The 23,083-nt window shown below is 57.4% G+C and overlaps 1 protein-coding gene across 5 annotated transcripts in view; it reads right to left on the reverse strand.

The window, feature by feature from the left end:
* Trak1 (trafficking kinesin protein 1) overlaps window positions 1-16,829 on the reverse strand; it is a 95,352-nt gene extending 78,523 nt beyond the window's left edge. The window contains exon 1 of one of the 5 annotated variants that reach the window (XM_021647412.2): window positions 16,591-16,828. Coding sequence is in view for 2 of the 5 variants with exons in the window: in XM_021647407.2 (XP_021503082.1) it covers window positions 14,697-14,784 (88 nt within the window). In the remaining 3 variants the exon portion in view is untranslated. Of the gene's footprint in view, window positions 1-869; window positions 1,021-14,696; window positions 14,896-16,590 lie in introns of those variants that run through there. The other 4 variants (XM_021647407.2, XM_021647405.2, XM_021647414.2 and 1 more) reach the window with 4 other exon arrangements.
* Window positions 16,830-23,083: the final 6,254 nt, after the last annotated feature.

A 23,083-nucleotide genomic window follows, 5' to 3' on the forward strand; every position in this document is an offset into this window, starting at 1 on the left:
AGCCACACAGCTCAGGAACCGCACATGATGTGTTGCCAGCCACCTGACAGACGACCTAGAACATCTTGTTCTAGAACACTCTCCTCTCAGATCAAGCCGTCTGGAAACTCGCCTAGGATTCTCTGGGGAGCTCCGTCTCAATCACTTATTTTTGCCTGTTGTGAAAACAGCCGTCCACTGCTGGGCCTGGATCACACCATTCTCCTGCCCCTGGCTCCTGAGTCCAGGGTTCTAGGCCTGTGCTGCACACTGAGGCCGGCAGCACAGCAGACACGGTGACTCCACACACGGGACCAGCAGAGCCATCGGCTGGTTCAAACACTTCGGTCGGCGAAAGCAAGCATGGACGGAGACGCGGTGGTGCCACAGAGCACATCCGTGGGAAAACAGCACCTTGAGCCTGGCCTTCCAGCCGCCGGCTCCCAGATGTCCGCACTGTCCGAGCTGCTTCTAGACCCTGCCAACCAGGAGCCGCGGCCAGGCTCCACGCGACTCCCAGCATCCCACACAGCACCGGGCGTGCAGAGAGCAGACAGAGGGGAGAGAAACAAGGCCTGAGCCCCGAGCGCTGGGCGCTGAGAAGCCAGGCAGAAGGCAGGACTCTGCGCTCAGCAGCCAAGGAGGGTCTCCGGAGCACAGGACACACAGATGCGCAGGGAACCGGAGAGCAAGGCCCACAGAGCTAAGCTCGAGAGAAACAAATGACACAGGAGAATCTCTGCAAGGGTCGCAGCCCCAAACCTGGAGAGCTCAGTGTCCAAAACGGCAACAGTGGCTTCGCTTCAGGGGTACGATCTGCCCATCACACACACACACACACACACACACACACACACACACGGCCTCACGCAGGCTCCTAAGATACATACCCCTGCCAAGCAGCTGAGCTGAGGCCGCCAGTCCACCCACCCAGTCACACTTAGAAACAGGGTTTCCAGTGTGGAGCTAAAGGGCAGCCTTGAGCAACTGAGTGTGCTGTGGTCCACGTGGGCATGCTGGTTTGTTGTGCAACACAGCAGGCGGAAAAGAGCCGGGCAAAGGGAAGGAGGGCCTCCAAAGTGCACAGAGCAAAGCAGATAGGCTCAGGCCAGTGACGTCATGACTGCTTGCTCTGGGCAAGCACATGGATGCGGTCGGCTCTCGACACACTTCCCTGGACACAGTCCTGTTGCTAGGTAATGGGTGGTGTACCACTGTTTACATCCCAAATGCTAAACATATGGGGGGTGGAAAAACTATACAAACTGTTATCAATTTATTAAAACTAAAAGTATGTGCGTCAGGGCTGCGATGGCTCGCTGGGAGAAGTTCTGCCTTGCACAACTGAAATCCCAGCACTGTGGAGGTGGAGGCCGGCAGACCCCAGGGCTCACAGGCCAGCCAGCCTGCTGGGAGTGGGGCCAGTGAGGCCTCCCTAAAAGAGAACAGAAAAAGGTGGACAGCGTCTGAGCAACAGCAAGTCATCTTTACACACACACACACACACAGAACACCCATTGTGCAGAGCTGTGTCAGGAAAAGATGTTGTCAGAGCCCACAGAGGAATGAGCCCATCAAAAGAGCCCATCACCGGCAGGAAAGAGGCGGCAGCTCAGAAGCCACTTCCGGCCATCAGCCCAGGGCCCGTGTCAGTGCTGCCCCTGCCACTAGCGCGGGCGTCCCCGTGAAAAATAGTTCAACAGCTCGTCAGCCAGAGAGCTGCCTCGGAAGATTCTCATGCTGGCTCCCAGGGCTGAACAACACGAAAATGCTCACAGCGGCCTACTCACAGGACAGTGTGCCCAGAGGGACTCGCTTGCGAGCTGGTGGACGGACACACACACCCGAACAACAGAGCGCCGTTCAGCTGTAAAAGTGGAGTGCAGTCTGCAGGTGCTCCCACGTGAACGAGCTGTGAAATCAGGGGTTCGGGAGGAGCCAGCCACAGAGGGCACAGTGGTGCGAATCTGTGCAAGCCTCCTGGAGACTCAGCCCACCACAGAGAGGCCTGGGTACTGCCAGGGCCAGGGGGATGGACTGTTAACGGGGAGCACAGCCCTCGCGGGTAGAAATGCCCAGGACCCAGGCAGCGGCGAGTGTGCGGTGTTTCAGGGGCTGAGGCCACAGCGCGATGGTAGGGTGCTTGCCTTGCACGCTGGGAGTCGAAAGTTCAACTCCCAGATCGGCCAACTTAAGGCGGTTGGGGGATACTGAGCGAAATGCTCTACCACGTACAGCTTGTGAAAAGCAGCCTTGTCCACGATGGCGGTAAAACACTAACACACTCACAGACTCTACACCACACACATACACACTGCACACACACACACACACACACACACACTATACAGTACACACACACAGGAGGCAAAGAACACCAGGAGCCAGAGAGGACATGAAGAAGCCGCACACTGGCCACAGACGTGACTGGTGACTTAGTGGTGACAGCTTCCACGGCAGCACATTGCAATCCACCAAACCTTCATGGACACCACACTCCCAGCGGGTGGGCGCGTGGCCAGCAGCCACACTTCGGCGAAGCTGTTTGCATCTGCTTTTCTCAAGTGACCCTAGAGCTGCCCAGTTAGGGGACAATCTGAATTCAAAACTAAAGGTGATTCCACTAATACAGGGGGGAGGGGGGAGCACACCGGCACTGTCACACTGGCTCACGGGAACGCCTTCCCCCCAGGCATGCAGGGTCTCGGGGGCCTGCTCACCGGCATCATTACACTGCTCACCCACCCAGGCCTTCCCACCCAGACACGCGGCATCTCTCCCTACACAGCAAGAGAGCTAGGCAGGCTCGGCCAGCATCAGCCTGGATGGTTCCAGTCTCCTCTGCTCAGAGACTGTCGGCTCCCACACGCCACAGGCATGCCTCAAAGGCAGCCCTCAACCTCGGGCACCAGCCATAGGGCCGAGGCCTGGGCCCCTGGGTTCCCACTGTCCAGGGTCAGTCTGTGGGTTCAGCTAACCCGCTTGGGTGCCTCACAGAACACACGGGAACTCGCCTCCACTTGGGACAGGCGCAGGTGACACTGCAACAGGCTGAGCTCAGTCTCATGCCTTCTCTGCAGTGCTGCCTTCGTGGAACCCCGTGTCCTCAGCCACCAGGAAATGTGCAAAACGTCTCACACACACACACACACACACACACACACACACAAACACATCCAGCCATGTGGAAACAGGGACTGGGCTGGAGGCCGGCAGGCTGGGCTGCTAGGATTCCTCAGCCTTTGCCCCTGAGGGTGAGGACAGAATGCCTCATGGAGCCCGAAATCCCCTTCTGCCGTCCAGCTTGAGGGAGAGGTGAGAGGGCTGGGGTGCCTGGCGAAGAGAGGCTGCCAAACCTGGACAGCTGAGTTTGCTCCCCACAACCCACATTGTGGAAGGACAGTCCTAACTCCCTCAAGCTGTCCTCCACCCCCACACACACGCCACGGCACACATGTGCACATGCATACACGTACACACACAGAGGAGGTAGGGTGGCTTGCTGCGAGTGCAGCAGGCAGAGGGGTGACTCAGGAAGGCAGAGACAAAAGGGGAAGGACGAAGGACAATCCTGAGATTCCACAGCTGAAGAGGAAAATGCTTATATTCTAAACAAACGGACTCTTTACATGTTTGTTTGTTTTGAGACAGTGACTCCTGTAGCCCAGGCTAGCCTTAAACTCTGAATGCAGCCAAGGATGATGGAGAACTCCTGCCTCTAGCTCCCACAGGCTGGATAGCGGGTGTGGCTGTCACATCTGCCTTAGGCCAGACACGGATGCAGCAACCCTGTGCACCACGCAAGCAGCCAGCTGACCTTCAGGCCTACCTCATGTGGTATGTTTCTGGAAGGAGGCTTTCATATTAAATCCAATTGCATCAACCGATAAAAACTGCCCTACGCAAAGGTTCTGAGGAATTTTATAAAAACCTGACGTCTGTCTAACATCTTGAGGTTTAACTCTGCAGGGCTAAGGAAAGGCCGCCCCGGCCCACAGCCCCTACGGCGCAGCTGAGGGAGAGACTCTCAGCTGCTGCCCAGACAGGCTTGCCGACAAAGACTTCCCAACAAAGCTGCCGGCCGGTCCGTCGGTCGGTCGGTCGGTCGGTCGGTCGGTCGTCTGTCTGTCTAACTATGAAGCCCTGGCCAGCTTGAACTTAATACGTAGACTTAGAGTCCTTGAACTCACAGAAATCCTCCTCCTGCCTCTGCCTCTCGCATGCTGGAACTAAAAGCCTGTGCCAGCACTTTAGAATTGCCAACCTTTTTATCTGCCTGTCTACCTCTCTATCTACCCACTATTTATCCATCATCTAATAGTTCATATTTGTTCTGTCTGTCCTCTACTAATCAGTGTATTGACTCTGTCATCTGTCTACCCAGTTATCAATCACCTATCTACACTTAACAGATATACTTAATACACAGGTATGCTTAGTGTAATATACTTCATGCAGAACAAGGGCTGCGCTCAGTTTGGACAGTTTGATTTCTTCATTTGTGCCCATCCGTTCCCTTCCCCACCCTCATTCCCTTTCATGAGACAAAAAGTCATGAAGCAAAGGACCCCAGGTCCTGCCCTGCAGTTCTGGACCCTTCGGAGACCCTTCCCACCTCCCTCCCTCGTGGAAGGACGGTGCCCGGCAGGCCCAGCCATGACAAGCCTGCTGGTACCTTCCCAGGCTGGCCTGGAGCCAGCTATGTCCCCAGGGCTGACTTCTAATTCTCGAAAGTCCTACCTCGGCTTTTTAAATAGCTGAGGTTGCCGATGTGTGCCTGCACGCCCCTCAGGGTCGTTTTGTGTTGTGTTCTGACACAGGGTCTCACACACGTCAGGCGGCCTTGAACTCCGCAGACTGTCTAGTTACTGAGGCAGAGGCACACCGTATCACACCTGCTGCCTTACAAGTTTAGAGGAAGCTGACGCCTCGGGGACCTGCTTGAAGAGGGGTACCTGGCTGGGCGTGGCCACCGGCTCCTGGGAGACCAGCCTCTCTGCGGCCCCCTCTGCGCCTTTGAGGCTCTAGCCAGGACGGCTGCCCGCCCCATCTGTGTGCACTCTGACTGCAGGGTGATACTACTATAAAGCTGGGCGTTCAGTGTGGAGTGCACACACTTTTCAGGAGCAAGCACTGCGGTGAGGCTTCATTCTGCACGCTGACACTGATCGGTCCTCCGCTCTGTCTGTGCTGCCGGGATGGGGTTTCGGGCCCTGCATGCTGGGTGCCCCCAGCCCCCGCTCACTCTCCTCACAGTTCTGATCATGCCTGCCCAGTCAAGAGTACTAAAATGTCCGGGAACATTTTCCTCCAGAGCTACGAGGGCTTTCCAGATTCGTCCTATCTCTAAACCATCTGAATTTCACAGGGCCTCAAGGAATTCAATAGGGGACCAACAAGCCCTCCGGAACGGCAAGCGCTTAAGGAATGTCACTGTGTACACTTGCACTATCGCCTCACTGGATCCCAGAACAGCTGCGAGTCAAATCCTTTCGTTTGTAAGACTGCTTGTCTTGTGTGTCTGCCTGAGCAGTGTGCGTCTCTGGTACCCTCGGAGACGGGGCGGGGGGTCAGATCCCTGGGACAGGTGGCTGTGAGCTGCCGTGTGGGTGCTGGCAACTGACACCGGGCCCCCTGAAAGGCAGCCAGAGCTCTTGACCACTGAGCCCTGTCCCCAGCCCTGAGAGCCAAGATGCTGTGTCCCATGACACAGCAGGAGGCGGCAGCTTCCTCACCGAGGCTGGCCCCAGATGGCACTGTCCTAACTCATCACCCACACTACCCCTGTCTCTCTAAGGCCCCTGAGCTCCTTGAGGCTTTAACTTGTTTCCAAGCCTCCCAGGTCTCTGGATCTCTGAGAATGCCTTACATAATACACACAGTTAATGTCTCTTTGGGGGCCTTCTGAGACTGTCACCACAGACACACACACACACACGCACGCACGCACGCACGCTTCCTTGTGCCCTGTGGCTGTGGTGGCTGCGGCCCTAGGCTTGTGAAAGCTCTGTCCCTCCTGGTGCCTCGGCCTACAGAGGCTGCACCCTTTGGCCATTTTTGCTTCATAAAACATGCGCTTCCAGATTCCAGAACTCTCCCACGCTCTGCCCACGACACAGGGTGCCAAGCAGGGTGGCCCCAGCTGGGAGTGGCCTCCACAGTTTACCTACCATGCTCTGCACACAACATCATTTTCCTGAACAGGCCACGATGGGGAAGATGAAGAAAGTGATGCAAAAAGTTCATGTCACGCTTGGAACCCGGGGGCCTGAAGATAACGTTGCCTATACTGTCTGCCATCAGAGCCCCCGGGGCATCAAGAGGGACTTCGCAGCCTCCTAGTGCCACCTCCAGAGCAAAACATGACCATGAGGCTTGCATTTGGCCAAGAGCACGGACGTGATGGTCTGTAGCTTGCCAGGGTGGCAGGAGCTTCTGGAGCCTCACTGCCCATGTGGTAACCTTCTCTCCTTTGGTTTTACCATCTTTTTTTCAAAGATTTATTTATTTATTATTTATACAGCATTATGCCTACAGGTACACCTGCGCACCAGATCTCACTACAGACGGTTGGGAGCTACCGTGTGGTTACTAGGAATTGAACTCAGGATCTTTAGGAAGAGCAGCCAGTGCTCTTAACCTCTGAGCCATCTCTCCTGACCTGGTTTTACCATCTTAACTGTGGGTTATAATGGTAAAACCAAAGGAGAAAAGGAGCCTGGGGCCCTAAGGTCAGCAGGGGCACACCAGCTCTGCAAAGACTCTTTCTGCTTGGGGGTGGGGGGATGCACACACACGCGCGTGGGCATGGGCGCACGTGTGTGTATGTGTAAGTGTGTGTGTGTGTGTGTGTGTGTGTGTGTTGTGAGAGTGAAGCTCATCTTTGGGTACCTCCATAAAGATGTTTCCAGAAAGGATTAACTAGCGGGGATGGTCCACCCTGAATGCAGGCAGCACTGTCCCACCGGGAGGGGTCCTGGCCTCAGTGAAAAGGAGAGAGCCAGCCGAGAACCGATCCGCTGGGGTGTGAACACTCAGCCTCACGCCCCCACTGCCAAGGAGCCCGCCACACGCTCACCCACCGCAGCAGGCTGTCTGTCAAAGCAAGAGCCAGAATCAGCCCTTCCTCCCTAAGGTGGCATTGCCGGGCATCTGGCCCCAAGAAAAGGAGTGAACGCTGCTGCCGACCAGAGGTCTGCAGGCCACGGCCTGTTCTCACGGTCCGCCCTGCCAGCTGAGAGGAGCGAAAGGGCTGGGAGGCGTCTGTCCCTGAGGAAGGTCGACGGCCGTCCTCAGAGGCTGTCACCGCAGACCCTGCTGGAATCGGGCTGCTGTGGCTTGCTCATCCCCTCCCTCCCTTTCCCTCCGCACCCCTGTGGCTGTGACTCACTGTGGGTGAGTGCACAGTGAAACATCATACTTCTACACCTGGTGAGCACCCCATGACCCAAGCAAGTGCCCGGCGGTCCCGTGACTCAGCGGGTACTGAGCACTCAGACCCAGCCTGGTGCACCCCCGTGAGCAGGCGGGCTTTGGGAGGTGCCAGTTGCCAGACAGGCAGAGCTCAGCCCAACAGACGAGCTCCCTCCCAGGGAACCAAAGCAAGGCACAGAGGGCCACGTGACCGTGGTCACACTCTCCTCTACAGGACCAGCTTTTGCGGTGGGCTCCAGCACCCAGGATGGCCAGGAAGCAAAGCCGAGAAGGGGTGAGTGCCAAAGGTTTCCTATGATCTACACAGCTGCAGTCACAACAGCAGACGCCTTCTGGTGAGGCGTGGGTACCAGTCTGCTGCTGTAGTGCTCAGGGTCCACCAGGTGGCGCTGCAGCACCACCCTCACAGCCCCGCAGGCCTCAGCTAGCTTCCCGGACACTCAGCATTGCAAATACCTGTTACAGAGTGCTGGCTAGTCCCAGTCCCCTCAGACCTCGCCCTGTGCTAAACTTCTCCAGCTCATGGCTTCCCTTCCCTAGCTTCTCATTCCTGTGTAACCCTGCATGAGGCCATGCAGGCTCCCGCTGTCCTCCTCTCTTGCCCCCCCTTTCTGCACCACCATTGCTCCCCCACAGCCAGGTCCAGTCTGTTGTGGAGTCCACTGCTTTCTCTCCCAGCTCTGGACTCTCCTAGAGGCCTCCAGCTGTGCCCTCCCTCATCTCCACAAAAAAACCTTCCCCTCAACCAGACTTCGGAGCGGTCACATCCTAGGCTTATACAGTAACCGCTGTTAAGATGCAGCTGAGCCGTGGAATTCAAACCAGAAGAGATGCGAGGACATCTCTTGGGGACAGCCGTGGCGTCGCTGCCTTTCAGGCTCAGGCTCCTGGGAGGGGCGCGGGAAGGATGCTCCCCACAGGGGCCTGTCCTCACCCTTGGAAGATGGACCCTGGATTGGGTGCGGAGACACTCACTCTAAGAGCACAAAGCCCTGGGCGCCGTCGCCAGCACTCCAAAACGCTTTAGAAATAAGGGCTGCCGTCCCTCCCTCCAAGGAGCTCAGCCACGCTGGGACTGAGACTGGAGGTGAGAGTTGGGTGTGGTTCCGAGTGGCTTCCTCAGGATCTGTACCTCCCATCCCCATCCCCATCCCCCCCCATCTGCAGTCCATTGGCCCACAGAAGGTCTTACTTTCGAGAGGCTCAAATCTTGTCACAGACCCCAATCCCCGGTTCCCTGTGCCTACTCACCCCCTTCAGTCCTCCACCCATGCCCACCCAGGCTGTGCCCACCACCCAGCCCCGACCCAGCTCCTGGCCCTCCACAGCAGCAATGCGAGCGCACGTGGCGTCTGCCAGCCACACTGACTGGTTCTGATATCCAAGCCTTCACACCCTTGTCTGGGATAAGCCTGTATACAACCTCGCCTGTTTCTCTCAGGATTCCGCATCGAGACCAATGGTCGGACAGTCTGCTGGCCATGGCTTGCACTGGGCCCAGGCCTGATGACTGCCCCCACCCAGGGGATCTGCAGAGGTCCCAGTGCGCAAAAACCAGCCAGCCATCTGGAGAGACCTGTTTTAACTTGCTTCCCGGCCGCTATGATAAAACCCCCACCAAAGGCAGCTTGCAGGAGGAAAGCGTGTGCCTGGCGGACGCTTCCACCCAGCAGTCCATCAGGAAGGGAAGCTCTGCGAGAATGGTGGAGGCAGAAGCTGAACGCCGACCACGGAGCAGTGAGGAACGCCACCCCCCCCACCCCCCCACCCCCGGCTTGCTGGCTGCGGCTGTTTCTGCTTTGGTTTGCTCTCTTACACAACCGGAACCATCTGCCCTGGGCTGTTGGAGGTGGGCTGGGCCCTCCCACACCAATCACCAATCATGAAAACGCCTCCCTCCCCAGACCTGAACACAGGCCAGTCAGATGGAAGAATTTCTCTACAATGGCTCCTTCTTCCCAGAAAACTCCAGATGTGTCAAGTTGACAGTGATAACAGCAGCAAATAAAGGCACCCCCAGACTCTCCCTGAGCTCTGGGAAGTCGTGGCCTGCACTCTAAGAGAGGCTGGGGGGGGGGGGCAGGAGGAAGAGGAACAGAAATGGGCAGGAGGGCAGGGAAGGAGGAGCTTAGGAGTTGCAGAGAAGTCCAGGGAGAGGGGAAGAGCTGCCAAGGGCTGCCCGGGGGCCCCTCTGTAAACAGTGCCCCAAGGCCCTGCTGCGGCTGCTGCCGCTCACTTTCAGAGTGAGACCCAAAACCATGCCGGCAACCCCATCTGCTTCAGAGACACTTCTGTGGAGTCTCAAGGCCAAATCAAGAAGCTGCTTCGTTTACATAAGGGGTCTGGAACCTGAGGAGACCGGGCTCTGTCCCTTGGTGCAGGGCAGAAGCTGGGCTTCCTGTCAAGCCTGGCAGCCAGTGAAGTGCAGGGAGGCGGGCTAGTGAGCCAGCGAGGCTGGGAGCTGGGTGCTGGGCTGCGCCAGACATAAACCCTTCGCCAGCGGTCACTGAACACCACACCACATCCCTACACACCAGTGACACGGAAACCCCAGGAAGCCACCATCACGGCTGCTTTAGAGCTGGTGAACAGGCTGGGAGTAGACGCTGGCCTAGGGTGAACAGCAAGGCCACAGCCTGGACCACTGTACACGCTCAACAGCAGTGGAGACAGTCCGAGCTTATGTCTGTGCTCACCAGGCCCTGCAGCCCTCCCCTGGGAACACTGACAAGCATTCCTGTGAGAAGTGAGGCAAGCAGCTCTGAGAAAATGCTAGCTCCCCAAAGAACAGCCAGCCAGCGTTCCCACATATATCAGACTCACAAAAGCCTTAAAATCGATATGAAATGAGATCAGTCTGTACACTTATTAAAAGGGGGGGGGGGGGCTGACCAGGAGTTACCAGAGTTTACCCAATGGCTGCCAGGGAGAACAGAAGGGAGAGAGGGAGGGGCAGGGAAGGGCAGGGGAGGGAAATCCGGCCCTCCCCACAGCTGAGGACGCTACTGTCCAGCCACGCCCCAGCCACTCCCTCCCGGTCATCCTGTGACCCCCCCCCCCCCGTCCCCTCCATGGCTGTTCTCTGGGCTGTTCTCGGCGGGGCCACAGGAAGAGGAGAGCCTCTGGAAGAACACTTCTCCCAGGAAGTGAAGGGGGCCAGGGAGCAGTTGCTATTGGGTGGGGCTTAAACACGTTTCTCAGATGTGCTGAGGACAAAGGCCAAAAGTGCCACTCAGAATTCAAAGCAGCTGGCCTTGGGATCCAGCTAGTGTCACCACGGGGGACAGGAGCTGGGAAGGGGCCCATGGGGTCTGCTGCAGAGCCAAGCATGAAGCAGCTCTGCCAGCCAGAGGCCCTCCTGCCCTCCACCTCCTTCAGCCCAGCAGTGCCTACCAGGATCTTCCTCCAGGCAGACAGACAAACTGACAGTCAGACAGAGAAGTGACAGAAGGACAGAGAAGAGGCAGGCAGAAGAGGCAGGCAGACGAGGAGACAGAGAGGAAGCAGGTGACAGTGAGCAGGTTGAACACAGCGCTGTAGCGATACAGAAGCTCATTAAGTGGGCACTGGCGTCCTGAGCCTCCTGTGGAGGCCGCGCTGGATGCGCTCACAAGCGCGGCTCGCAAGCGCGGCTCACACACCGTGCAGGAAGGAAGGGGGTGAAGAGTATTCCATCCCAGAACAGCAGTAACCCACGTGTGAGTGGCAGGCAGCCTGATAAAAGCATGGACAGACGAAAACCACAACCTCTCTGTCAACGCCCACCAAAACTCATACACGACTCTGGCAATCCCACTCAGACAGTGGCCGGGTGGACACGTGATCACCCAGGCCCCGAGGACGGATGTGCAAAGCTGCAAGCAGCCACATGCCCACGGCAGGGAACTAGTGAGATCAACGGTAGCTACGGAGGTAGGAGTGACAGGTCACTGACTGACGTGAGCTTGCTCGGGGAAAGGTCAACAGACAGCTGCATGTCGGAGAGGCGACAGGCTGCAGCGGGACTTCCTGAGGACAGGAAGGCTGGAGCAGAGGTCCTCAGCCTTCCCAGCGCTTTGGCTCCGCGTGCTGTGTGACCCCCAACCATGCAATTACATTCATTGCTACTTCACATCTGCGGTTTTGCTGTGAATCATAATGTAAACATTTTGGGGGGATCAGAGTGTGCCAGAGGGGACCCACGGGTTGAGAACCACTGAGCTAGCGGGCCACACACCTGCTGTGGTGGGGACTCACTCCCAGGCGTGCGCTTTTTCTGCTGCACGCGTTTTACATGAGGCAGCTCCGGGGCTACAGGAACCAGGACCGGCTGTAACGGCAACAGTGTGTCTACGGTTCTACAAGGATGGGACAGAACGCTGCACAGCGCTCCCACCTGCCAGGCGGCCGGAAAGCAGCGAGCTGAGTCACAGCCCCTTCCTTCATACCCAGCGCAAAAGCAAAGCAGGAACTGCTCGCGCAGCTGGCGAAGGGCGGCCCTGCGATGCTCCGGGCTCCTATGCACGAGTCACTGAAAGCGACTTGCTGCCCTGTGAGTCCCAGTGCAGAAAACCTGAACAGCAAAGAAGCAGAGCCTGAGTCCTGTGCCTCAGTCTCCTCATCTGCGGATGAGAAGAATGGTAAACACACTTCCAAAGGCTGTCACGCTGTCTGACTGATGGCTGTGGGCTTCTGAAAAGGTCCATGGTGACCTCGGCTGTCCGTGTGATGCCCTCACCAGGCACACGCCATCACGGTTGGCCATGAGTCCCCTGGCTATGGAGGTGACCCCGTGACCTCCGGGCTCTGACACAGAAACCCGAATGTCAACCTGGTCTGTTCTGAGTGCTCTCTCTTGTGGCCTGGGGCACCTTGCACCCCCTCCCTCAGTCCCAGGCACAGGCCCAAAGAGGAACAGTCCTGCTGAGTAGGAAGAAGCAGGCGCCAGAGCTGAAGGCCAGGCCTGGCTCCCGACTTAACCTCCCTCCACTATAACCTGCTGCTTACCTCCCACATGGCTCGAGGTGGGGGAAGACCGTAACAGTGGCACCGCTGGCTACACTGCAAGCCTGTTTCTGAGGTAAAACCAGCTAGGAGGAACATAAAAACACAGCAGCCCCAGTTATGGGACAAGACTCTGATTCGTGGGTCAGCCAGACGACTGGAGAACAAGGCCTGCTGACAAGCCTGGCAGCCTGAGTTCAATCCCTGGGACCCACACGGGGAATGAGAACTGACCCCACAAGTCCTCTGGCCACACATGTGCTCATACACATACATACACGACATAAGATGTGACTTTAAAAATCTTCTTTATGTGGTAAGCACCCTGCCCACCACGCAAGCGAGAGGACGGACGGGAGCCGGTGGCCCTGGGACAGGAGTGCTCTGCGCTTGCAGAGACCAGCTTCGGTGTGAGCAGACCTCAGTGTCTCTGTCCTTCCACCCGCAGAGCCTAACAGCTGTCAGGCCAGGAGCTCCACGGAGGGGAAGGGCAGAGACCCCTAACTTATGACTTTAGGAAACCCTAGGGATCCCTGAGATTCTGGACTGCAGTTTCTCATTGTATCCACAAGAGACACTCCCCGTCCCTTCCTTCCTGCTGTCTTCTCGGCCAGGTAAGTATCATCTAACGCTAGTTTCCAAAGGGAAGCGTTAAAAAATAAACGTGTAGAATTGCCAGGCAATGCCCGAGCTACGTTAATGAGATGAGCAGGGAGGCCACGGTGTTTCCTTTGAGCGAGTCAGGAGGGTAAGATGACACATTTGGTGATAAAGGACAAGTTCCTCATGGCTGCTTTAGGGTAAGGGGGCTGGATTTGGAGCTGTTTTGTTTCACTGTGTTCGTACGTGTGTGTGTGTGTGTGTGTGTGTGTGTGTGTGTGTGTGTGTGTGTGTTTGTGTAAACATGCATCTGTGCACATGTTCCCATGATGGCCTGAAGTCAGCCTGTGTCTTTTCTCAATTGCTCTCCACCGTGGCTTTTGAGAGAGGGCCTCTCACTGGCCTGGGACTCAGCAATTCATCTATGCGGGCAGCAGGCCCTGGGATACTCCTGTCTCTGCCTCCCCAGTGCTGAGGAAACAGGTCAGATTTAGATGTGGGTTCTCGGGACTGAATTCACAGCTCACTGAGCTTTCCTGCCTGAGGCGTCTCAGACCACTCTCGGGCTCCCTCAGGCAGGACACATGCCAGGAGCGTCCACTTCCTGAGGAGTTCTTGCTTGTTTTCAGCTGCTCCACACACCCATGCTCACCTCCAAGCTTTGAGCAGCACCGGCCCCTAATGAGAAACCCCAGGAATTAACAGATGCCGCACCAAGAAGCGGGTCCTGAGCATCTGGGGGCTCACGGCAGGTTCAGAGGTCTGCCAGCCTGAGGCTGCAGGGGGCAGGGGGAAGAGCCGCACCTCTCAGCACTCAGCGTGGAGTGCAGACAGGAAACCTGATGGGTCACCCCACTGTCAGACTCCAGTCTGATCCACTCAGGCAGTGAGAAGCCTGCAACAAGCCGGAGCAGGCCGACATAAGGCTCCTGTCAGGGGTGTGGGGACTGCAATCTCAGAGCCAAGCTCGGGGCAAAGAGGACAAGAACGTGGGGGAAGGGGGAGGCTGGGTAGTTCTGTTCTTCACATCTGAGAGATCCCTGCTCACCTACACTAATCTGGGCTCTAGGAAAGTACGATAAAGACCAATTAAATGCAGAGACTGAGGCAAAGGGACCATAAACTGAAGGCAGGCCCCAGCTAGAGTGAGTTCAAGATCAGCCTGCATGCATTATGGACACCCTATCACGAGATAAAAATGTTTAAGCGTGGGACGTGGGCTAGGGAGGTAGCTCCCTGGTAGAGCTCTTATCTACAAAGCAGGCTTCTCAGTACTGAAAAAAGAGGAGGAAGAGGAACAGGAGAGGGAAGAGGAGGAGGAGAAGGAAGAGGAATAGGAGAAGGAAGAGGAACAGAAGAAGGAAGAGGAGAAGGAAGGGAACAGGAAAAGGAAGAGGGGGCAGCAGACCATACAAATCCAGGAGCAGGGGCGTTAGAGACAGACCTGCCTGGACCAGCAAATCAGCCCTCTACCTTGCACCTGGTCTCCCCTGAGCCCAGTAAGGCGGTGTGGGGCTAAGCAGCTTCCGGCTCCCCCTCCGCTGCCCTCCTCCTGCCCATCATCCAACCTGGTGATTCCTCAAGTGCCCAGCAAGCTGACCGCAGCTCAGAGCCAGGGTGGAACTTCGGCCCCTCTGCTCCTGCCTCCCTTCTGGCCATGCCACAAAGCAGCTTTCCGGCAGCCATTCCCACGAACTCACCACATGAGTCTGTCCCAGCCAGCATGTGGCCGAGTCCTGGCAGAGGCTGGGCCCTGGAGGGCTGCCTGAGCTGAAAGGCCAGTGCCATGGGCAGACACAAACGCCAGGGAGGACTCGGAGAAGGAGCGGGCCTCCATGCAGGCCTGGCCGAGGCTCTGTGCCTTCCTCAGCAGTTTCCCGAGTTTGCTTGTCGGGGCAGAGCTGAAGATCCCGCACTGCCCGGGACCCAGCGGGTTACGTAACCCTGGCGGCCTGGGAGCACTATCACCTCATCTTATGAAACCACCCCAAACAGAAAACGGCGCACCCACAACACGACACCTCTCCAGGGTGGGGGGAGGGGGGCGGGGACAGAAGCCTTTGTGACGGGCAGCCAGCTTTGCCTAAAATGTAGAGCAGAACAGAAAGCCACTGTTCTTCTAGGACTCCCTGGGAAGAGAGGGCGGAGCTTGGCAGCGCCCTCAGAACCCACAGTGCTCCCAGGCCTATCCAAGGTCTCCCAGAGAATGTGTCTGCGTTTGGTCGCCCTGATAAGGACTGCAGGGGCTGGATACCCAGCAGGACCCGTGGTGCCTGAACTGGCATGGCTGTGTATGGAGCCTCAGCTGGGCATCACGGCTGTGAACTGTGGCTCTTAGCGGTCCCCTGGGGCTTGCTAAGGGCATCCCAACAAAAAGCCTCGGGTTTCTGCACCCCACGGGGCTGGAAGCTTCAGAATCTCTCTGCCTTTTCTTTGCCCTCAGTTGCAGGCTTTGAAAAGGTGAAACTGGTTGGACAGCCTGAGGTTCCCGGGATCTCACTGGCAGAGTCAGCGCTGGAAGCCCAGCTCCGGTGTTCAGAGTGTCCTGGTCTCCCTTGCCTTTTCCTCTCCAGAGCACAGAGCAGACGCTCCCTGACGCCCTCCTGTGAGTCCTGTGTGTCCTGCCTCACTGGGCAGCCAACCTCTTCCCATTCTCCCCTCCCCAGTCAGCTGCCTTCCCAGCGTGAAAGAACACACAGCCCCTCTGGACGCCACTTCCCCACTCAGACTCAGATGGGAAGACACCTCCCACTATGCTCTCAGACTGGAAAGGAGTCCCCACAGGGAGGCCCATGTCCCCAGAGTAGAGGGCATGGGGGATTCTATCTGAGACCTTTAGAGGCCCCCAAAGCCTGATGGGGCGAAGCCACTTTCCCTGCCTGTACTCAAGCTCTTGCAGGAACTGGAGCTGCTCCGCAGAGACAGGAGCAGGGACCTGCATGGGATCCTCCTAAGGAGTTCCCAGCATGCTCCTGCCGTGAGAAGAAAGATGGATCATGCCCTATGGGGGCGCTTCCAGCCCTGCGCCCTCAGGCAGCAGACAAGTGAGAGGGGTGGGGCCCCAAGGAGAGCAGCAAGAGCACGTGCTGACCCAAGCCGCAGGACGACACAGGTGAAGCAGGCTCTGGAGGGAAGGCTGACCCCGGACCTGTGCTGTGCTGACTGCGCCCTCCCTGAGGTGGTTTGTGTGGGCACCTTGACTCTAGCGTCATTTAGACGCAAACCTCTGGACTTGTCTGCGAGGAAGTTCCTCAACTGTGTTAACGCAGACGGGGAAACCAACCGTGAAAGCGGGCAGTGCTATCCCGTGGGCTAAACAGAAAGGAAAGGGTGAGCTGAGCACCGGTGTCCACTTCCCTCCTTGCCAGCTGTGGATGCGACGTGACCAGCTGCCTCACAACCCTGCACTGAGCCTTCTCCACTGTGGCGGACTGTGCCCTCAGAACTGTGAGCCAAAAGAAACCCTCCTTCCCCACAAGCTGCTTCCGGCAGTTATCTGGCTCCAGCAGCATGGAGACCTTGCCTGTGGCTGCCTCCCGTCCCAGCCTTGTGGTCAGAGCCCCCTCCCCTTGCCCGGCAGAGACGCCAGCCTACCGGTGATGGTGCAGGCATCCCGGAGGTCCCTGCAGCTGGGAGCATCTTCCGCAGCCTCGCTCACATAGCACTCTTCAGGGATGCCGGGGCCGCAGGCTGGGACCTCATGGCTGCAGGCCTCGGAGAGGGTCGAGGAGCTGGCCGAGGTGTGGTCGTGCAGGGCTGTGGCGTCCAGCTTGGCAGGTTTCAAGGGGAGGTGCCCACTGCCATCGGGGGCCCCGCTGACGGAGTGGGGGGCAGTCGGGCAGGTGGCCCCCGGTAGCTGTGGTGTGCCCGCAGGGGCGGCTCACGGAGAATCTGCAAAACACCACGGAGAAACACACCATTACTCAGGGCCTGTCACACATCAGACCAAATCTTCAAGGCCAAGGCAGGCGTGAGGAGGGTCAGGTTCCAGCACTTCGGAAATGGTGCACCCCGCTAAAGCCAGGCCTCCGGCCACACCAGAGTAGAGCATCAGCTTCTCACACTAAATCAGCCCGGACGGCACTAAAGTGGCCCCGACAGCCACCCCGAAAGGGAGACTCCGGGACACTACCAAGTCACAGCGGGCAGAGCGTGAGAGCACGTTCTGAGAAGCAAACTGACCCCTGCTGCGCGGTGCCCAGCGACATGCTTATCTGTGCATGAGTGGTGAACTCTTCTGAACACCACCGTGAGACCTTTAATGCCAGGCCCAAGGGGCGAGCCTTGGACAGCGGGCAAGACCCGTGGGAGGATGAGCAGGGCCGGGTGGGCCACAGTGGCGCATTGGGCAGCTCAGACCGCCACCGAAACTGGACTACACAACTGAAAGCATGTGACACGAGCCACCTGAGGCTCCTCTCCGCTCCAGGAGGCGACCCCGCACGAGACCGCTCAGGACAGGGCTGGCCCCTGAGAGGTCAGCCTTCCACTCACGACAGGCTCCCCACCACGTCTGCACTCTCCGGGTGCGCATACACGCTCAGTTACACCCGTGGCAAAGGTGTCTAATGGGGGTGTGATGAATGAGGTCTACAAAACCTATGTTAGTGACTGGGCTCATGGATAAAGTGCTTGCCATCCAAGGAGCTGAGTTCAAATCCCCAGCATCCACGTACAAGCCAGGCACACACGTGTGTAACCCCGGCCTTCCTACACCGAGGTGGAAGGGGCTCGCAGGCCTGGTGGTCTAGTGTACAGAACAGAGAGCGATCGATACACGGATCCTTCTCACACACGGCGGAAGGGGAAGACTGGCTTCGGGGTGGTCCTTTAACCTCTGTACTGTGGCACACACACTCACACATGTGTACACATACACACAGCACACACACACACAAGTTCAAGGAGGATGGAGATGTGGCTTGGCAGTTAAGAGTGTGTACTGCTCCTGCCCAGCACTCACGCTGGGCAGCTCACAGCCATGTGCAGCTCCAGCTCCAGGGGATCTGCCATGGGTTCAACACACACTGCGTGGTGCTCCCAACCTCACACAAGCGCACACACTGCGTGGTGCTCCCAACCTCACACAGGCGCACACTGCGTGGTGCTCCCAACCTCACACAGGCGCACACACTGCGTGGTGCTCCCAACCTCACACAGGCGCACACTGCGTGGCGCTCCCAACCTCACACAGGCGCACACTGCGTGGCGCTCCCAACCTCACACAGGCGCACACTGCGTGGTGCTCCCAACCTCACACAGGCGCACACTGCGTGGCGCACACTGCGTGGTGCTCCCAACCTCACACAGGCACACACTGCGTGGTGCTCCCAACCTCACACAGGCGCACACTGCATGGCGCACACTTAAACAGGAAGAATCTGAATGGACAAGAGGCGCAAGCTGGGAAGAGACGGAAGCGTCCACACAGTAAGGAGACAGCAGAAGCCTGGTGCACCGGTGCTTCTGCGGGGTGACGGGTGGAGCCACCTGGCCTGTCAAGCCTGACACACCAAGAGTGGAGAAGCAGCCTTTAGAAAAAGCACAAAGCGTTCTGGGCATCGGGACTTGGGGCGTGCCACAATGCCACGCCAGGGCATCAGGATTAGTTCTGATGAGTTCCGGAAAACAACCACCAAACAAAGAAAACACTCAAAAAACATGAAGGCAGAGACTGAAAGGAACAAAATACAAAAAAGCACAGCAGCATTTCAAATTTCTTTAAAGATTTATTTATTTCACCTGGATGGGTGTTTTCCCTGAGTGTCTGTGTAACACACTTATGAGTGGTACCTGAAGAAGGCATTGGGTCCCCTGGAGTCATGGGTAAGTGAGCACTGAGAACGGAGCCTGGGTCACCTGGGGAGGAGGGCCAGCTAGTCTCAACCCCATCAATGACCAGCAAGCCCCACCTCATTCCTGGCTTGAGGAGTCCCAGTGGGAGCCCCCGGGGACCCAGGGATTGAGGGGGTCAGCCTGTTCTGAGGTGTGAGTCCCAGTGGGAGCCCCCGGGGGACCCAGGGATTGAGGGGGTCAGCCTGTTCTGAGGTGTGAGTCTACTGACCCCTTTGCCAGCATTTTTGCTCACACCGTGTTCTGCGCTAACAACTCAAAGAGCAAAAGTGAGCAAACAGGCTGGTACGTGAGAAGGAGCAGCCATGGTGGGGGCCTGGGTTATATCCCTAACACACAGGCAAGCCGTGAGCGGGGTGCTAGCACCCGAAACCCCCATGTGGGAAGGCAAAGGCGGGATCACTGACCAGCCAACCTCACTCGGGGTTGGCCAGCTCCAGCTCCGTGAGAAACACTGTCTCAAAAAATAATGGCAGAAAGTGATGCAGACATCTGACGTCAGCCTCTGGCTTCCACAGGTACACACGTGGAAACTGTTCACACACGCACACACACAAAGCAAAAAGGGAAAGTGGCCGGAGGCTGCATGGTGCACAGGCTCCAGCAGGCCTGTGCCCGCTGTGGAGACAGGAGAAGAAGCAGAGCTTCCGGGATGCTGAGACGCAGGCTGGACCCCACAGTGGCTGAGTCCAGCTGCCCTCCGCCCACACCCGAGACTGTGAGCAGACAATGGCACCGCTGTGACAAGAGCACACCAACCCTGCGTTCTGCACACAGCAAGCGTATGTGCCAGTCACCATCCTTGGAGCTACCAACCCTGCCCAGGGGAAAGGAGCCTTGTACACCCCGAAAACCACATTCCAAACGGCTCTGTGGCAGCTCACAGCTGCACGGCTGCATGCCAGGGGGAGGAGTGCACACCAGGGGGAGGAGCGCACACCATAGGAAGAGTGCACACCATAGGAAGAGCACACACCAGGGGGAGGAGCACACCTGGGGAGGAGTGCACACCAGGGGGAGGAGCACACACCTGGGGAAGGAGCACACACCAGGGGGAGGAGGGCACACCTGGGGAGGAGTGCACACCAGGGGGAGGAATGCACACCTGGGGAGGAGCGCACACCTGGGGAGGAGCACACACTAGGGAATGAAGGTGCAACTGAGCAAATGTCCCTGCCTTTCCCAGGGTATCACAAAATTGGCTTCTCACTCATCCTCATGCTCAGCTCAGCTCCATGGACCATGAGCTTTAGCTCAGAGAAAGCTCTTCCGGTTCCTAGCCAGTGTCTGCTCCCCATGTTTTGTGAGGTGAACCCGCACTGGGGTCACGTCTCCCTCTGCTCCCACTCCTGAGGCAGCCCTGGGTTTCTGAGGGTCGCTGCAATGTGGGGGCCCCGAAGGCATAAAACAGGGGGTGCTCCAGAGAACAACAGGCCAGAGACAGGGGGAAGGTACAGACGCTCGGGCAAGCATGAGCAGCTACACACACACACACACACTCACACACACACGTGCAAGCAGAGTGTTTTCAACGCCCACTTCTGTGTTAGGAACAAGCTGCCGGAAGGCCAGCCCGATAGTGGCTGTGCACAGAGGATGGACCTGGTTCCCAGGATCCCCCGGGTCTAAGTGGCCCTTCCTGCTGGCTTGGTCAGGAAACTTCAGCACCACAGAGGCCACAATCACCAGTCAACGCGTGTCTCCCTAAAGACACCTCCGATGGGACGCTGAAACGAACAAGCTGAGCTGACGTTGGGCCTGGTGTGTTTGTGACCTGGAGCTCAGTTGTGTGTTCACTGTTCTGTCACCTCTAGATCTAAACAAGGTGTTCCCTAAACGTGGCTTACGGCTTCAATCACAACTGGAGTCTCTTTAAGAGAGTGAAGCAAGCCAGCTTCACTGAACTCTCAAGCTTGGCTGCATCTTTAAATCTCACTGGAAACTGGATCCTTTGAGAACTTAAACACGCACACGGTAAAGACACCTACGTGTGGCTTTCTTGGGAAGTTCACAGCTATGTCACACACTCATATATTTGTATTCTTTATGAATATATGTGTATTACATGTATTTTATGTGTTATATATTATATATGAATATACATACTGTATATTAATATATTATGTACATATTATATATAACACACACACATTTCTTAAGATTGCCTCTCATCTCCCTCCCTCCTTCTCCCTGCTCATCTATCTCATTTTATTTTTCCTTTGAAGCACGTGTGTATTCTCCCTTATTTATTAAACGTATCCATTAACCAACTGAAAAATACATAAATCTCTGTCACTCACTTGCTTCAGTCTGACTCGTCCTTTCTGTTTCATGGCCATGGACCTGGCCTATGGCAGAGGATGCCCCTGGGAGAGGGGCCCTGTCTCCCTGCTGCAACTTGCCTGAGGTACACTGCCGTCCCCCTCCGCCCAGGGCAGTCCCTTGCCACTGGAGAGCCTTGGCTGCCGACACCTGTCGAGAAGGGAGGTTACCGGGTACTATTTTAAAGCTTGGGCGGCCCTGGCACGCCTGGAGTTGGAAGCTGAGCTCCTGCATGGAACAGGAGGCCTTTTTAACACTCACAGCCTGCCGAGTGGCACTGGCATCTGCTTTCCACAAAAGAAGCTGGGCTCAGGAGGCCAAACAGCCTGCCAAGAACTAGAACCTCGCTCTGCACGGATCCCAACATGCCATTGCTCTGATGGAGTATTGTTGTGGCCCCTGGCAGCACCCATTCTGCTCCCTCCAGCCTGGGTCTATAAAACGCAGAATCAGAGGAGCGCCACGACAGCCCATGGAAACACAGCTACTTGGTCAGCTGGGATACTCTGAGCCGCCCAGGAGGGCAGCTGGGGGGCAGCTGGGGAGCAGGTGGAGGGCAGCTGTGGGCAGCTGGGGGGCAGCTGGGGGGCAGCAGGCCAGAGCCTCCCGTCACCGCCCACCTCATTGCTCCCTTCCCTCCCATGACCGTCCCTGAATGCCTACGCATCCAATCTGGCTCCATAAACAGCTGGACAAGTTGTTCCTGGACAGCAGGAGCCTCAGACCAGACAAGCCAGGTGGGGTAAAGAGCATGGTGGCCAGGAAGCCAGCAGCCGAGCTGCCGCTCACGTTCCCCGGGCCGCACTGCAGAGCCACAGCCAGGCTGCACACAGGCTGCTGATCATCTGTTCATAGACCGGTTGTGACTTCTCTATAGAACCATCCTCGTGATGAGACGGTGTGCAAAGGCCTGGGTAGGTCAGGGGTGCGTTCACAGCTCGTCTCAAGTCACAGCCTGTGGAGGGCCAGGACGCGTTTCTCTTCAGGAAAAGTCGACCTGTGCCCCCAAGGTTAGCTACGCCTTGGTGGGGGCACAGTGTGGCCACCCGTGAATGACACAGCTGTGAGGAACCCACAGCACACAACTTCCTCTGAACGTCAGAGTGACCGGAGGTACCGTGGTGCACGCCTGTAATCCCAAACTTGAGCAGCTGAGGCAGGGAGATGAGTTGGAGCCCAGCTTGAGTCACACACATAGGAAAACTCTCTCTAAAGAAGGGAGCTGGTGACCTTGTTTACAGGTCCATGCCGCCACAACCAGCTCTCCCAGCGGCTCTGAGGGTCTGAGCTCATGACAGCCTGTGAACACCTGGGTGCAATTATTTTTAAGTCATATGTCTGTGGGCACACACGTGAGTGTGCAGGACGTGCGTATGTATGGTTATGGTGCGTGTGTGCTCACAAGTGGCGGTCAGGGGTGATTCTGGGTGTCACGCTGAGATGCGCCACCTCCTCCTTGACCTGTGGTCTCTTCCACTGGCCTGCAGCTGTGGCTGGCCGTCTCCCCCTCCCTGGGCTGGGGTTAACACCGTGCCACCACACCAGCATCGTTGCGTGGTCTGTGGCCGTCAAAGTCAGGGCCTCGTGTCTGCACGGACGCACTCTGCTGGCTGGGTCACCAGCCCTCCGCCATCGTAAGCCTTTCTCTGGAGCCGACCACCGATAATAAGGCAACCGGCGTGATTTAGAGAAGTTCCCACAGCTCCTGAGCAGCAGGGGAGATGACCTCACTGCAGCCTGAGCCCCCGCCCCAGCTCCCCTTCCACCAGGAAGCAGTCTCCCCCGCACGCAGGCCAGGACGGGCCTGCAAAGTCAGGACAGGCCTGCAAAGTCAGGACAGCTCCACTGGTCCATTGATCCATCAGGGTTTCATGAATGAGAGCCTCAGTCACATGACCAGCCCCACGCCCAA

This window comes from Meriones unguiculatus, chromosome 6 (assembly GCF_030254825.1).
Source record: "Meriones unguiculatus strain TT.TT164.6M chromosome 6, Bangor_MerUng_6.1, whole genome shotgun sequence".
Taxonomy (NCBI): Eukaryota; Metazoa; Chordata; class Mammalia; order Rodentia; family Muridae; genus Meriones; species Meriones unguiculatus.